Raw genomic sequence first — 15,855 nt, 5'->3', positions numbered from 1 at the left:
TATTGTATCGCTGTTGACAGTATTTTCAGATTTCTGGAGGGATACAAAAATATATCCAAATTCCCCTCTGTAAAAACCTTTGACCCTCGATTATATCAACAATTTAAAACCGGCGTTATCCATTTTTCAGATTTCTTATTTTGAAAATGAATACAAATGAACTTTTATTGAATAAAAAAATGCCAAATGTTCTAATATAGATAACATTATTATAAAAATCCACAAGTTCATATCAAAAACGTTACACTATCCACCTGTTGTCTCCCCTTTACCAAGAGGGACCTGTGCAACATTGGCTTAGGCCCCCGTTGACCAAATGGCAGATGTGAAAAAAGTAATTAAATGTCACACCAACAGCATCATAAACAATACAGCTATTAGGTCAATATTTTACTTGACCTGTGATTGCTAAATCAGGTTCTGTGTTTTCTGTCAACACGTGACGGCTGTGGAAGGCATATTTATAGCACCTTTAGACACAAGGCAATTCAAAGTGTTTAACAAAAATGAAAGACATTAAGAGCATTAAGAAACAGTGCAGCAGAAACATATAATAAAATGGAAAAACACTAATTTAAAAGCAAAGATAATAAAACATGAATAACACAGGTAGAGCAAAAAGAAAAGTCTTCAGCCTGGATTTAAAAGTAGTTAGAGTTGCAGCGGACCTGCAGGTTTCTGGTAGTTTGTTCCAGATATTTGGAGCATAATAACTGAACGTTGCTTCACCATGTTTGGTTCTGACTCTGGGGACAGAAAGCAGATACCCCAGAAGACCTGAAAGATCTGGATGGTTCATCGTTTAGCAGTAGATCAGAAAATCGTGTTTTATTTAAGGAAACATTTAAACGAATAACTTTATTTGTTCTGCTTAAAAAAGCCATGTTGATTTATACATGCATATTTTATCAAAAATCATTTTGGTTGCCATAACCCAACACTTACAATTTTGTTTAGAGCCTTGAATATCTGTTTGCAGTAAGGTCTGGTTCGATTAGATTACTTATAGAGTTAATATCTGTAAAGATGAATGGCTGTTTGCAGGAAACATTTTTGTAGCAATACAATAATAGAAGATGAGAAAATGGAGGGGCGCTTATTTAAAGTTGAATAAGCAAGGAAAGCAACAACCCTGCCCGAGGTTCCTCCAAATGTATACAGAACTGCATGCCAATGATTTTTGTCCATTACACTAGTAATGTGGCCTGTTATTGAAGATGATAACCACCCTTTGTAAGCTAAGAATTCTGGTTGTTAAAGGGTCTCAGTGTGGGCACAATGAAACTGCCACATCTCTTATGTGTTCACTGTGGCAGTAAAGGCTCCACAATGCTTTTCAATTGTTATTTTCTGTCAATCAATTAATTGTTTTCAGCTCTAAATACATCTAATTTCCCCATGCTGTTTTTGCAGAGACAGACTGCTTCCAATTAAACAATCAATCAAATTAAATTAAATGAATGTTAAATGATTGAACAAAAATGAATCAAAGCATGTTACGGCTTAATTGGATCTCAGTGTGAATTAACTGAGAGCTAGGGCCTTGAATGAATAATCAAATGTTAATTGATTTTAAGTGCTGTAGTGGCTTGTTTAAAAGTTAAATGTATCTTTTAGCCAGAAGATGGCGGTAGATCCCTCCTGACGGTGAGGAGTCGCCATGGAAACCGACAGGCTCCTTCAAGGATGCTGGGAGAGTATGAAGAAGCCAGTGACGTAATGTTACGGATGTGAGAGAGAGAGAGCGAGTGGGACCCTGATGCTGCCTTCAGTTTCTCCTCGTAAATTATACTACCCACTCCGACTGGGTGAGCGTTTTGTTGGGTTTTGATAAAAAAAGAGATACACAGAAAATAGAAATGAACCTATACTGTCTGCGTAATGGCAGAAAATAAATGTTTAATGTATCACAATGGCCAACACATCTGGCTTGGGCCAAGGAATATTTATGTTGAAAAAAAAGAATCAGTTTAGAATAACAATAATATATAGCTTCAATGTACTTTTACTGTTGTTTATTGCACAGCTGTTTACATTGTGTCACAATATATTCCTTTTTATATCAACCAAAGCCTATTTTGGTTTTTCAATTATTGCACTAACATATTTTCTAAAGTATTACATGTTTGTACGGTTTGTACCTATATATACAGTCTCTGGTTTGTACCTGATATTGTATCTTATTCTGTAGAGCTTTTTTTTAATTGTTTTTTTGCGCCTTATGTTAATCGAATTCTTTCTTGTTTTATAATTTACCATACTGCACTGTATACAGATGGATATAAAACAATATATATTGGATTTTTCCATATCTTATTGAAGGAGGTTTACATTTCTATGCTTTATACCTCTGCCTTAGAAGTTACAGATCATGTGTACATCCTATATTAACAACGGTTTTTTTTGCAGCTCGTTTCAAATACGGCACAAAGTGCTTTACAAAATACAAAGTTCTAAAATAGCCTCATTAGTGGTCTCTTTTACACACAAGTCTCAAAAAGGGGTGCATAGGAGAAACCCATTGTAATTCAAGTGACAACGCGATTTTTCCGACAGCGCCTGAATGCAGCAGCTGGCTGCTCCGCTGCTCGCAGCCAGAGGAACGGACAGCACTGTGCACGAGGCAGGGACCATCTCCACCGGGAAGGTGAGGAACAGAGAGGTACGGGGTGAGCATCATGTTCTGACCACAAATACTCCTCTCTAATGGGCATTTCTCCTCGCAGTTTATTTGTTGTTCTGTAATTTAGACAACAGAGTTTCCATAAAGCTCAGCGCAGCAGCCTATGAGGGCTTGCAGACTCTGCTGTAGGGAAGGGATGCTGCAGTAGCTGAAACCTTCGGCAAGCAATATTTCTCCAGGTTATAACTCCAGTTAATGTTTGTCTATCGTCAAATGCATGTCGAGGAGCCGTGTTTGATACAATGTACAATTGCGTAGCAGATAGCAAGTTTGTGACCACGCAAAAAGTTAGCTAGTGATTAGCGTTAAATATTTGTCACGGTGCACACCTGCAGCTATTAGCTGGCGGTCAGTTCGTCATTAGGCTACTGCCACGAAGGAACTATTTCCTACACGCAATAAATTCAACTTGTACCTCACAGCAATTGGACAGACCTTCTTTGCAAGTCAGGAGGAACTTTAAAATAATGAAAATATGTTTATCAGAGTTGGTTCATAGAGTCGGTGTGTAGTCTCTTTGCCTGCATTTGGGATGTCTGTATGAAACTGAATTTGTCTCTTTGATTGTTTTTTCCCTCAACATACGCACCTGTTGGCTGTCAGGATACAACAATTGATCTTTGAGCTTTGAGTTACACCAGCTTTTAAAAATCTGCCTTCTCTGGGCATTCTTTCTGCTTTTTTTCTATATTGGTAGTATGCATCTGCTGGAAAACTGAACTCTTTTTGCTGCATTGAAACTGAAACCTGCCCACACTTTCTCCCCCAGTGGCAGACAGATCCAATCTCGGGCAGGAGTCATTCATGATGATCACATCCTCCAACAAGATCAGGTCTCCACAGCAGCAGTGATGATTTTGGGAGAGAGAGCCATTCTGGTTATCTCCGGTTCCGGTTCTCTGCCCTGATGCACCATCAGGCCAGCCCCTCGGGACCAAGAAAGAGAAACCATCAAGGAACAATATGACTGAGAGCAGGAGTGTAGCTGAGGTTGGATCCTCCCAGAGATTGGGTGTCCTTTTTTTAAGGAAGCAAAGTTGATGGACAGACAGTTTTTCCTATTTATCTGGATTGACGACAACTGGGAACCAACTTGGAAAGGGACTTGAATACTTTGAGCAGGTTCCCCGTTGTTTAAGTTGGATATTTTATCTGTGTGGAGAGCCTGAACATTCACTCACTTATGGGAAGATGGAGGCAGGAGCAGAGGCTAGTCCACCACAGCACCAGAGGAGGAAACCTGTGCAGCACGGCTTGGAGGACCAGAAAAGGGTAAGTGAATGATCCTATTTTTTCTTCCACATCTACCTGTCTGCTCACTGCTGTGCGATTGCTACCACTCTGGTGAGGCTGAGCAAGTGGACAAGCATTTGTCAGATGAAAAGTTTTTGAATGTTGACCGGTGAAGATGCAATAGAATAAATGGAGAATGGCGCATTGGAGATCAATCGGTAAAACAAAACTAATTCTACTTAACTTGATGAAAAGTGGATGTTTAAATAATCTTTCCTGGTACATATAAATATGTTTCTGATGTTTTTAAAACATATCCTGACTAAATGGTCCACAAGAAAAGATCAAAACTATTTGTCTCATTGCAAAAAGAAAAGCACCTTTTTACTTTATAATTTCTCAAAGTCTTGGATGACATTGCATTGTGACATAGTCTGACCTTCATTAGGAAAACCAACCCTGGTGTCAAAGGATGCATAACTGTATCGATTCATAGTCAGAGAAACAGGGAAAGCATTAAGGCATCTGTGAAGTCTTCTTTGATGCTTTGTGGTTGTGTAGAATTACTTCAGCAGTCTTTGTTGAGATTGATGGGGTACTTGATACTGTGACTCATTTTCCCTGTTTGAGCTTCGCTTTTCATTTTCCACTTGATGTTGATGTAGTGCTTTTATTCTATGCAAACTTCATTGCTCTTGTTCCCCAGATTTGTGTTCATGGTTTGACTTCAGATGAAGGGACAAATGGTTGTGCATTAAATACAAACTGACAGCACTTTGGGAGTGTGAACCCTTCAGGTACATTCATAAACCTGGCGTCCTGTTTTGCAGTAGTTCTGAATGAGCACACTTGGGAAATACAAGGTTTCTACACACTGAGAAAAACCCAGAGGAACATTGAACAGCCTTAATAAATTTCTCTGTTGATTGAGAGCAGCTTAGTCTTCATTTTAATTCAGAGGCGGAATGTATATCCTCTTGACGCTTTCAGTGCATGCTGATTCACCCGCTAACGCTGATTACTATGTAGCTTCCATGCTACATTAATTGCTCTGTTTACTGTGAATTTTAAAGCTAAGGCAGCAAAACATGGGGATCCTCAAATCCTCTGGGTTCATAAGGTCAGGGCTCTAGCTCAGCTGTAGTTTGGACAACTGATGGCGTACAAGGTCACAGCATGCATGTTGAACTTTAGTTACTAAGTCTGGTTCTGTTTTTAGATGTTTTGGGGATTTATTGGACTTTACTCCCTTTGCTATACTGTAGGCATGCCAGAGATCAGATTTTGTAATAAGCTTGATTCCTTTTTCTCGTTTCTTTTTTTTCTTCCCTATCCTCCTCCTCCCGTGAATAATTGATTTGATCAGGTGTGTTGAATCAGTCACTTGGGATGACGTTGAACATGAATATGAATTGATGTGGCCAAAGCCCCAGCTGCTGTTTTCCAATTCTCCAGACTGTAGAGCTGCTCTCTCTCTCTCAACACTAAGTGACACACTGAGCAGCAAATGACTTTGAGGATTTATGCATTGTGTTTGAATTCAGAATTCGGCATTAAACTCAATATTTATGAAATCCCACCCACAACTTTGTTTTTTGGGTCTGCGTTACTTCTACGGTTACCAGGCCTGATACAGTGCGTGAAGGGAGTTGTTGCCCTTTGCATGCTCGAAGAGTTATCAGTGGTGACATGTCTCGATTTCATTAGTCCTCACTTGCACCTGCAAACGTGGTGGCGTTCATCCATCGGAGACTAGACGAGGCCAGACGCTCGCCGCACTCTGGGGATGGGAGGTTGTGCCAGACAGAGCCAACACTCACACACCCACCTTCCATCTTAATGGACATCAGACGACTTAAATAAATTGGAAGCACTGAGCCAGTAATGTGGACACACGGGTCTTCTATTGTTAGAGAATTACCTCAGGCATCCATGCAGCAAGGTTCAGTGTCCCCCGACAGTTACCTTGGCTCTGTGAGTTCAAGATCCTATGTGATAGTCGCCGCAGTAGGACGTAATTGGATTTTGTTCCCTTTGTAGATGTGCTCCTCACATGTCGCCAGTTCTATATATGAATGTTCATTGAGTAACAATCATGGACCTACGTGGGAAAGACGAGAGCGTTTGAGGATCATCAGAAATGTATTGTATTGTGGTGAATGTCGGCTGAGTGTTTGATGGAGCAGAACTGCAACCTCTCCGCCGTCCAGAAATCTGCCAATTTGTAGTCATTTGATATTCATTGAACTAGGATTCCATGAGATTGGATCTTCAGTGTTATGAATTGTCCAGCCGGAGACAAGAAAAGATAAAGGATGCACACTATGTACCTTCTTTTAGCTCTTATTGAAAGATGAGTATCACATGGGATGTAACCTTTTCAGAACGCGTTAGAAGCCTTCACCAACACACAATAAATCATTAAACTGAGGAGGAGGGGTATTTTCTTTTTTGTGACAGATGGTATACTTCTGCATACATGGAATAACAGCGTCAGAACGATTTGACCATTTGTTTCTAAAGAGTTACAGTATACTGGATGGAAATTACTTTTTTGGAATCTGTTACGATATCTGAGAGGACCCAAACGCAGGACACGGCAGAGTGTTCAAAAAGGGTTTATTAGTGAACAAAAGGTGCGGGAAGGATAATCCGGCAGGAGTGGCGAGGAAGTGGAGGCTGGTGACGACAACACGGCGGTCAGAGAATGATCCTGGAGCACAGGAAGAAAACACGTTAGCGTCAGAACATCCAGAAATAAGGTAGCTGATAATGCTGAGTAGCCTGGAGGTTTACCACTGTGGTTTAACAACGATCTGGCGCCGACAGGTTGTGGAGCCTCTGCTGATATGCCGTTGTAGATGGCTGATGAGAATCAGGTGTGAGGGTGAACAGCTGATTGCAGCAGGTGAGCCGGGAGACAGAGTGACAGCCACCACGCCCACACAACAGGCAAAGGGAAAACATCCCCAAGGAGGCGGCTGGAAATGGACAGCCACCACAGAATCATAATGAAAAATCAATCTTTTATGACTTTAAATTACATCACATTCAAAATCTAAGTAAAAGAACAAACAGGCATGATTCAAGACCTTTTCTCCTTTCAACATTACAGCAGGGTATTGTGTTAACCTCAAGAACAGAATGTTGTCCATTTCAAAGAGGTTGCCTTTTGAATTTGCTAAAAGATTGTATTTCATGAAAATAGAACTATCATGTTCATCGTTTTTGATTAATGCATTTCACCTTCTCTAAATCACAGGTTTCTGTGAGCCCACGTATAACCATGTTGGAAATGTAAAACATTTAGGTTAGGTCAACAGACAGTGTTGACCTAACCATGTGTTTCTCTTTAAAGCTACATACTGTATGTGTTTTTTGAGTAAGCAGTGTTCACAATATTTTATTATCCACACTGTCAGAACTTAAACAAGTCTTTGTAATGCTGAGAAAATGCAAAGAACTCAAACAGCCAATCAAGCCTGACTGAAAATATAAATAAAGACTGAGTTTGAAGGCAGATCTCAACCCTCTTCCCAATAGCGTCTGCTGGACAGAGGGCATTCTCAAGGTGAGAGAGAGCATTCTGTCAGGTCTCTATTATTGATTCAGCCCTTTGAAGATGAAAGGGAATATGACACTAATTGCTCAATCAGAACCATTGGAAATTATGTATTTATTTTCTCGAGTCAATTCTGACTGCTCATTAAGAAGCGTCCGATATGCTTGGTTGGGGTTCTGTAGGATAATGAGGTGTTTACAGCGGGAACGTGTGCCGCTGACTGCTCTGCTGCAGTGATTCTCTAACAGCTTCATAATTATCACACTTGAGTGGAAAATCCTACATGGCTTTGTTTGTTTCCTTCACAAGATGGACTTAATCCTGGACCTCTGGATACAGTTCATTCGGCTTTCCTTCACTTGGCTGCCAGGCTCTAGAGACTTCCAACCGTGGAATGGTCAGATTAGACAGGATGGCTTGTCAAACTTCTACTGAAAAAGAGCTTTGTTTGCTTAATTTTAATTGTTTATTGAATCAATGGGCACGTGCATGTCACATACAAATGAAATCCAGGGGGGAGTTTAACTTGGATAAATGTTTGCTTTGTTAGGAACTCCCTGACCATGTTCACACCTGGAAGCTCTCCAGCACAACCACAGTCTGATCGGCCGGCCCCTGAGCAGCTCCCACTGGAGCTGTTGGGTTAAGTGCCTTGCTCAATGGTGCCACAGTGGTGTTAATGAGAGAGGGGCAATACCCCATTGGCAGCAGGCTTAGCCTAGGCAGTAGCCCAGTCACCCATTTCCTTTGCTTCTTCCTTTGGCTCCTCCTAGGGGACTCCATTTGGATACGTTATCCCTCCAGCAGCAACATTTGGCTCTGTTGGACCAGAGTGGAACATCTCCACAGGGAAGCGTAAAGGAGGCATCCTTAACGATGCTTAACCACCTTCACTGGCTTCTTCCACTGCAAAGTCGCAGCGTCTCTACTCGGGATGCACCAATGTAAAATGTCTTTGGATACAGCTCTCAACACTGAAAGAGCTGTATACTTTTTTTTTTTTTAACATCTTTAGACTATGATCACAACCAATAACAAATCATTTAAACTTGTTTATTCTTATCTTATGTTACCTAGTTAGCATCCTCTCTTTTTATTTATGCATATTTTACTAATCACTCCCCTTTTAAACTTCTTTTTTTTTTACTGTCCTAGAGTACACATTGGAATGATTTATTACTTTATTCTGTACAACTAGGCTATATTAAATAGATAAAGGTGTGCTCTCATCTAAAGGTGATAGTCATTAAAAATAAAACATAAATAAAAAAATATATTAAAAAATATATATATATACAGTGGGGCAAAAAAGTATTTAGTCAGCCACCAATTGTGCAAGTTCTCCCACTTAAAAAGATGAGAGGCCTGTAATTTTCATCCTAGGTATACCTCAACTATGAGAGACAAAATGAGAAAAAAAAATCCAGAAAATCACATTGTCTGATTTTTAAATACTTTATCTGCAAATTATGGTGGAAAATAAGTATTTGGTCAATAACAAAAGTTCATCTCAATATTTTGTTATATACCCTTTGTTGGCAATGACAGAGGTCAAACGTTTTCTGTAAGTCTTCACAAGGTTTTCACTCACTGTTGCTGGTATTTTGGCCCATTCCTCCATGCAGATCTCCTCTAGAGCAGTGATGTTTTGGGGCTGTCGCTGGGCAACACAGACTTTAAACTCCCTCCAAAGGTTTTCTATGGTGTTGAGAACTGGAGACTGGCTAGGCCACAGCAGGACCTTGAAATGCTTCTTACTAGGGATGCTCCGATCGACCGGTCACCGATCGATATCGTCCGATATTCACTCTCTACCGATCGATCGGTGCCCTTTAAACATGCCGATCGCGAGAGCCGATCGCATGAAGTAAAATGATGACGTGAAATACATAACAGTTTTTTTCTCTGAACGCGGCAAAATAAACTGACAAAATGGCTTCACCAGTCTGGCAATATTTCAAGGTGTTCGAAACAGACATTAAAATAGCGGTATGCAAGGAGTGCGCAGCAGAAATCCCCCGTGGTGGAACAAAACAACGACAATTTAATACCACAAATTTAATTCGACATTTGAGAGTTCATCACATCAAAGTCTACGGCGAGTATGAAAGGCAAGCCAGCGCTAAGTCAGTAAAACCTCCGTCATCCACTCAGTTGACAGTGAGTGAAACATTTAAACGGCAGGAACCCTATAGCAGGGACAGCAAGAAGTCAAAAGAAATAACAGCAAAGGTAATGGAATTCATTGGACTTGATCAGCAGCCTCTTTCTGTAGTGGAGGATGCCGGGTTCCGACAACTTATTACCACCTTGGATCCACGCTATATCCTTTCAGGGCGTAAATATTTCACAGACGTATGCCTGCCGCAATTATACCAAACAGTGTATACACTAGGGGTTTCACCAACTAATCGACTAGTCGACTAGTCGACTACCTTTACCACTAGTCGGCGCTGTAGGCCCTAGTCGACTGGTCGTGGAAAAAAATGGAGGTAAACGAGGTGCTGCAAAATGCTACAAAACACGTCCGACATTCTTATGTATGGCAGTACTTCAACGAAGATGTAACCAACTCCACAGTGAAGTGTCAGTTGTGTACAGCTGTACTGAAGTACAATACAAATGCATCTGCTATGCGCAACCATCTGAAGATGAAACACCCGCTGCCGACAGCTAGCACTAGCAGTAATGCTAGCACCAGTGAGCAACGGACCGGCGTCAGCACTGAACAGAGGCAAACGAACAGCAAGAAAACACGGGTCAACAGTGATGCGGATGATGAGCTACGGGATTACTGCCAGCGGACACCGCATATCCCCACAATCCACTGGAGTGGTGGGCAGAAAACGTGCACCGCTTCCCCCGCTTTCGAGGAGCTACCTGGCTATTCCAGCCACAAGCACCCCGAGTGAGAGGGTTTTTTCCCTGGCAGGCAACACTGTCACCCGAAAGCGGTCAAGCCTCCTTCCCTCACATGTCGATGCGTTGGTGTTCAAACCAAAAATATGGAAAGGTGGACGTTATCGTGGAGGACAGCGAATAAAGTGTTGCACAATGCGCTGTTGCGCACTGGATTTACGTGGCATTTATGTAAACAAGAGTTTTTTGCTGTCGATTTTGGTGAGTCCAGTGTTTGTTATTTACTCAGCCATGTAACACAAATTAAAATGCAGTGTTTAATGTTACTGTATGAGTTCCAATAGAAAATACAGTTGTAAACCTCTCTTTGTGTGTCTCTATTATGACGTAACGACTAGTCGACTAGTCGACTACTATTTTGAAAAACTAGTCGACTAGTAAATATATTGGTAGTTGTGAAACCCCTAGTATACACACATAGACAGCATTTTAAAGGACAATGTCACATCAGTTAGTTTGACCAGTGACATCTGGAGCTCGAGTGCATATCCCATGGCCATGTTAAGTTTAACTGTGCACTTCATTGATCGGGACTTCAAACCACACAACGTTGTTCTTCAGTGTCAAGAATTCCCAAGGTCACACACAGCGGAGGCTCTGGCTGCTGCATTCCGTGAGATGTTCCGATCCTGGGGAATTCCTACAGAAAAGGTCCACGTTATTCTAAGGGATAACGCAAAAAACATGGTAAAGGCCATGAAGGATGCAGATTTACCCAGCCTACCCTGTATGGCACACACACTCCAGCTCGTTGTGAACGAGGGAGTATTGTCACAGCGAAGCATTTCTGACATGACAGCTGCAGGGACACGGATCGTCGGTCATTTTAAACATTCACCATTAGCATACTCATCGCTCCAAACTATTCAGCAACAACTTGGCCAACCTACAAAAAGACTACAACAAGATGTAGCCACAAGGTGGAATAGTACTTTGTATATGCTGCAGAGTTTACTTGAAGAGAAACGGGCACTATCTGCTTATGCAGCTGACTATGACCTGCCTTCAACGCTCGCCAGCCATCAGCGGAAATTGATTGAAAATATGTCTTCCCTCCTCACACCATTCAAAGAGCTAACGCAACAGATCAGCTCATCAACTGCATCTGCTGCAGATGTTATACCATCCACTAGAGCTCTTACGCTTCTCCTTGAGACAACAGCTGAGACGGACCATGGCTTGAAAACGTCAAAAGCCACCTTGTTGGAAGCGATCCTGAGGCGATTCGGTGACATTTGGTCTCAGCGCCTGTATGAAATTGCCACACTTCTGGATCCGAGGTGAGAAAACAAATAGACCTAGGCCTACTTCGTAAATATGTATGTTATGCAGGCCAAATTACATAAAAAATAAGTATGCTATTGTTAAAAGGAATGCTATAAGTTCAATTTTCTTAGAATTAATTAAAAAAAAACACTTAAGAGTTGTGCAATGTAGGCTATATATAGGCTATAAACCTGCAAATAACCTAACCTGCAGAAATACATAAAATAAATAATAATGTTGTTTTCTGTTTCGTTTTTTGGTTAAAAAGGTACAAAGACCGATATTTCCCAGACGCACTCAAGCCACAGCTACGTGTTCTGCTTTTGGATATCCTTGACACCCGTTCAGACTCCAGCCCAGAACAGCATGAGATACGTTCGGAGGCGAGCGGCTCCGAGCCCCCGGAGAAATGAACCCGAGCTGGCACTTTGCAGGCTATGTATGACGAATTACTGGATGGAGATGTGGAACATGGTGCTGGCAGCAACGTCAGCAATCAATACGCATCGCAGATTAATCTCTACTTGTCAGAGCCACTTCTCCCACGAAGCGGACAGCCGCTTGCTTTTTTGCAAGACAATAAAAGCCGCTTCCCTGTAGGGCTGGGCGATATATCGAGTTTACACGATACATCGTGGATTGCACTCCATGCGATGTCGTAAATGACCACATCGTGAACATCGAGTATTATGTTGTCAAGTCAATTTCCCGCCGCGGCCAAAATGAGCTTTCCTTTCTCCCTCATAGACACAGTCACACACGCAGGCACACACGCAGTCCCCGTCTAACTTGCACACAAACATTACACACATGCACAGTGACAGAGAGCAGGGCTCGACATTATAAATGGCCTGCTGGCTCGGAAGCACTATTTAGACACCCCGGGCCAGCAGAACGTACTTTCCACTTGCCCGCTCGGGCCACTAAAAATATTGCTTAAAAAACATAAAATTGTCCAGTGGTATAGGTACTTTGACAAGCAATGTTGTTAAATTGTTTCGTTTATTAACGCTACAACATAGCGTTTCGTGAGGCGGTTGTCGTTGTTGGGTGAAAAGCAGGCTCCCGTTTGCCCGTGAGCGCCGGGCAAAAAACTATCTTCAAATAAAAGAAAGTCACCGGAGGAGTTAAAGGAGAGTGACAGGTAGCATGAGAAGAAGAGGGAGAGAAAGTTTCAGCCAGCTTGATCGATGGAGTTGTTTTTTAGTGGTGCAGTGACGCGTCCTAAAACACTTTTATAATCTATCGATTAGATTTATGATTAGAAAATGATAAAAGTAGGGTATACATGTGGACATTATCCTGCTGAACAAAACGTGCATTTATCAAACAGGTTTGTTTTCCACAGACCTTATTTCCAGCTATTTTCCAAAACCCTATGGAGAAATCCCATTGCTTTTTTGTCGAGGGAACCAGCAGCTTACTTCCTGGTTTTAGGACGCGTCACTGCACCTCTCAATATGATGCCAATATAAACAAGGTCTTCTGTCGGCTCTGTACATCAATGCCGACCTATGCTGACAAGTAAGTGAAGAGTAGAAAATATAAAAGGTATTGGCTATAGGGAAATGTCCCAGCAGTTTAGGAGAATGAAGGTTCTAATCTAATCTAATACATAGCCATTACATGTCTAATTCCTGATAATGACAGGAAGACAGAAAGCGCATTATACTAATAATAATAATACTAATCATAATAGCAGACATTTTTGAACAATGACCACAATATCATTATTTTAATAAACCAGATATGAACAATTGAGGAAAATGAGGAAGAACTGATGATTCAAATGTTGTAGTACAAGTAGTAATGTAGTTAGTGCATAAATTACTATTGCAACAAATGTGTTAATTTTCTTCATTATTAGTCAATTTTTTTAATGCAGACATATGTTGCAGGGACTACTAGAATCATCATACTGGCGTGACTGTAAACATCATAATTTTTTTTTTAGAGGACATTTCAGAATATCGCGATATATATCGTATATCGCGATATAGTCAGTAAATATCGCGATATCATTTAGAGAACATATCGCCCAGCCCTACTTCCCTGCACTCGCAGAAGCTGCACGAGCCTACCTCAGCGCGCCGTGCACAAGTGTAGATAGCGAGCGACTTTTCAGCACAGCAGCGGATGTTGTAGATGAAAAAAGGAACAGGCTGACTTCCAAAAATGCGGAGATGCTTATATTCATCAACAAGAACTTACCGTTGATGCGCATGAAGTAGGCCTAAAGAATAGCCACGGCAGGTTGTAAAAACATGTAGGCTTACATGTTGAGGAGGAATGTTTTATATTATTTGGCTATAGTCTTTCGTTGTTTCCATTTAAATATTGTCTACATTTGAAGTAGGCTTATTTTTAGAAAGGCCCTGTATTTTGTTCCGTCTATTGAAATGTATTTTTTGTTCCTTCTATTGGCATTGATTTGTATTGCTTGTTATATAGGCTATAATGGTTTCTTTTGATTTGAAAAATAGTGTTCGAGCAGTGCACATTTAGCTTTTATTCCATAGGAAGGCTAACATATTTGCTCAGGGCTCGACATTAAAGAGCATCTTGCAGGTTTTTATTTTTTCTACATTTATCCTTAAACTTGCTTGAAAATTACACTTAAAAAAGTGAATGCAGGATTTGATATGTTTTACGAGACATAAGGGCAGGAATTCAGAGGGAAAGGAGCAATTTTGAGCTCTGCTCTTAAAAACGGCTTTTTTTTAAGGTCATACGTCAAACGCGTCATATTACATCACACAGGGGACACATCTCCGCTCTCTGACCGCGGGTATAGTGGAGTTGCGTTGAGTAGAGCGGTTGTGTTTTAAGGAGCTGGTATTTTTCGGTAGTTTTACATTGTATTTCACCATTTGTAATCATGGTGCAGTATTGTGTTTGTGCAGGTTGCACAAATACCAGCCTGTCAGGAAATCGAGTCCACAGTAAAAAGGACCGGAGCTAGCGTTCGTTCCTGGGTGCGTTGTGCATCCACCTCCCTGCAGCACATACTCTCCACAGCTTTATCAGGAAACACTATTACTTCTATCTGCCCCCCCCCTTCGCTGCTCTCTCTCTCTCTCCCCTCCGGTACTGTGTTGTTTGTGTGTGCGTGGTGGCTGTCACTCCTGGCTCCCGGCTCAACCTCCACTCACCTGCTGCAATCAGCTGTGCACCCTCCCCGACTACACACCTGCTTTCCATCAAGCCATTTACAACGACATATCAACGGAGGCTCCACAACCTTTCTCCGCCAGATCGTCAAGCATCAGCCGTATCTCGCGTCTCCCCTCCGGTACACAGCACCATAGTGTGGAGTTGCATTAGGTAACGCGAGATACGGCTGATACTGTACTTGCGCATTAGTTTCTGTTATGGATCAGTATCAACAGTCCTGCCAGTAACGTTACTATATTATCAATGCTACTTTAGTTATAGCCTGATATATGATAGCTAACTTTACAATGTTGTGATGTGACGTTAGCTAACATTCTGTAGCTAACGCCGGTCACTCACCAAGATAGCTGCCCAGTTCTCCACTGGTTCTCCACACACCACAGCTCAATTTCTCTCCGATGGCCGTTATTTCTTCTCATCCTTGGCTGCTCCTGGTCTCTTGGACGCCTAGCAGGCTCATAATTATAAGGTTGTGGTCCGTCATATGCATTCGAATATTCATGTTCAACTTCTTCTGTGTCTTCTGTGTCGAAACTAGCATTGGGATCCATGTTTATTAATACGTTAAACCGGCCGCTCTCCCCCTTGTGTCCCCCGTGTTACGTCACACGCGGGAGGTCACGTGCCGAGGCTTTTTTATGCGGAAGTGAACATTTCTTACAAAAACGATGCCAGATGTCACTGTAGTGTATATTTCTGTATATTTTTTTGAAAATCTAGTGTATTCATCATTTTCCTACACATTTATTCACAGGTGTCTTTAACCTGGAAGTTGCTCTTTAAGAACTGCCTGATGGCCCGGGGCCCATCTAGTATTTAGCTCGGGCAATGAAGGCCACCTGCTGGTTGCCCGATCGGGCAATCTATTATGCCAGTATCATGCAGCTCGCGGATCCAGTAATGAGTGACCCGACAGTAAAACTAAACATATCTATAACTAGTTTAGGTAGTTTGAGAGGTAATTAAAATAGCTACGTGTGATATTCTAACCTGAAGTGTGAGTTTTGTCCGCTCACCG

General features: G+C 41.6%; 1 protein-coding gene across 2 annotated transcripts in view; it reads left to right on the top strand.

The window, feature by feature from the left end:
* The first annotated feature begins 2,539 nt into the window (after positions 1-2,539).
* The window catches only part of nav2a (neuron navigator 2a), a 236,575-nt gene continuing 223,259 nt past the window's right edge, over positions 2,540-15,855 (top strand). For both annotated transcript variants that reach the window (XM_079666825.1, XM_079666824.1), the window contains exons 1-2: positions 2,540-2,662; positions 3,453-3,955. In XM_079666825.1, the coding sequence (XP_079522951.1) occupies positions 3,875-3,955 (81 nt within the window). In that variant the 5' untranslated portion in view covers positions 2,540-2,662; positions 3,453-3,874. The remainder of the gene's footprint in view (positions 2,663-3,452; positions 3,956-15,855) is intronic.

The sequence above is a fragment of the Notothenia rossii genome (assembly GCF_949606895.1).
Source record: "Notothenia rossii genome assembly, chromosome: 2".
Taxonomy (NCBI): Eukaryota; Metazoa; Chordata; class Actinopteri; order Perciformes; family Nototheniidae; genus Notothenia; species Notothenia rossii.
Note: the sequence above shows the minus strand (reverse complement) of the source record. Positions and strands in the feature narration are given on the sequence as shown.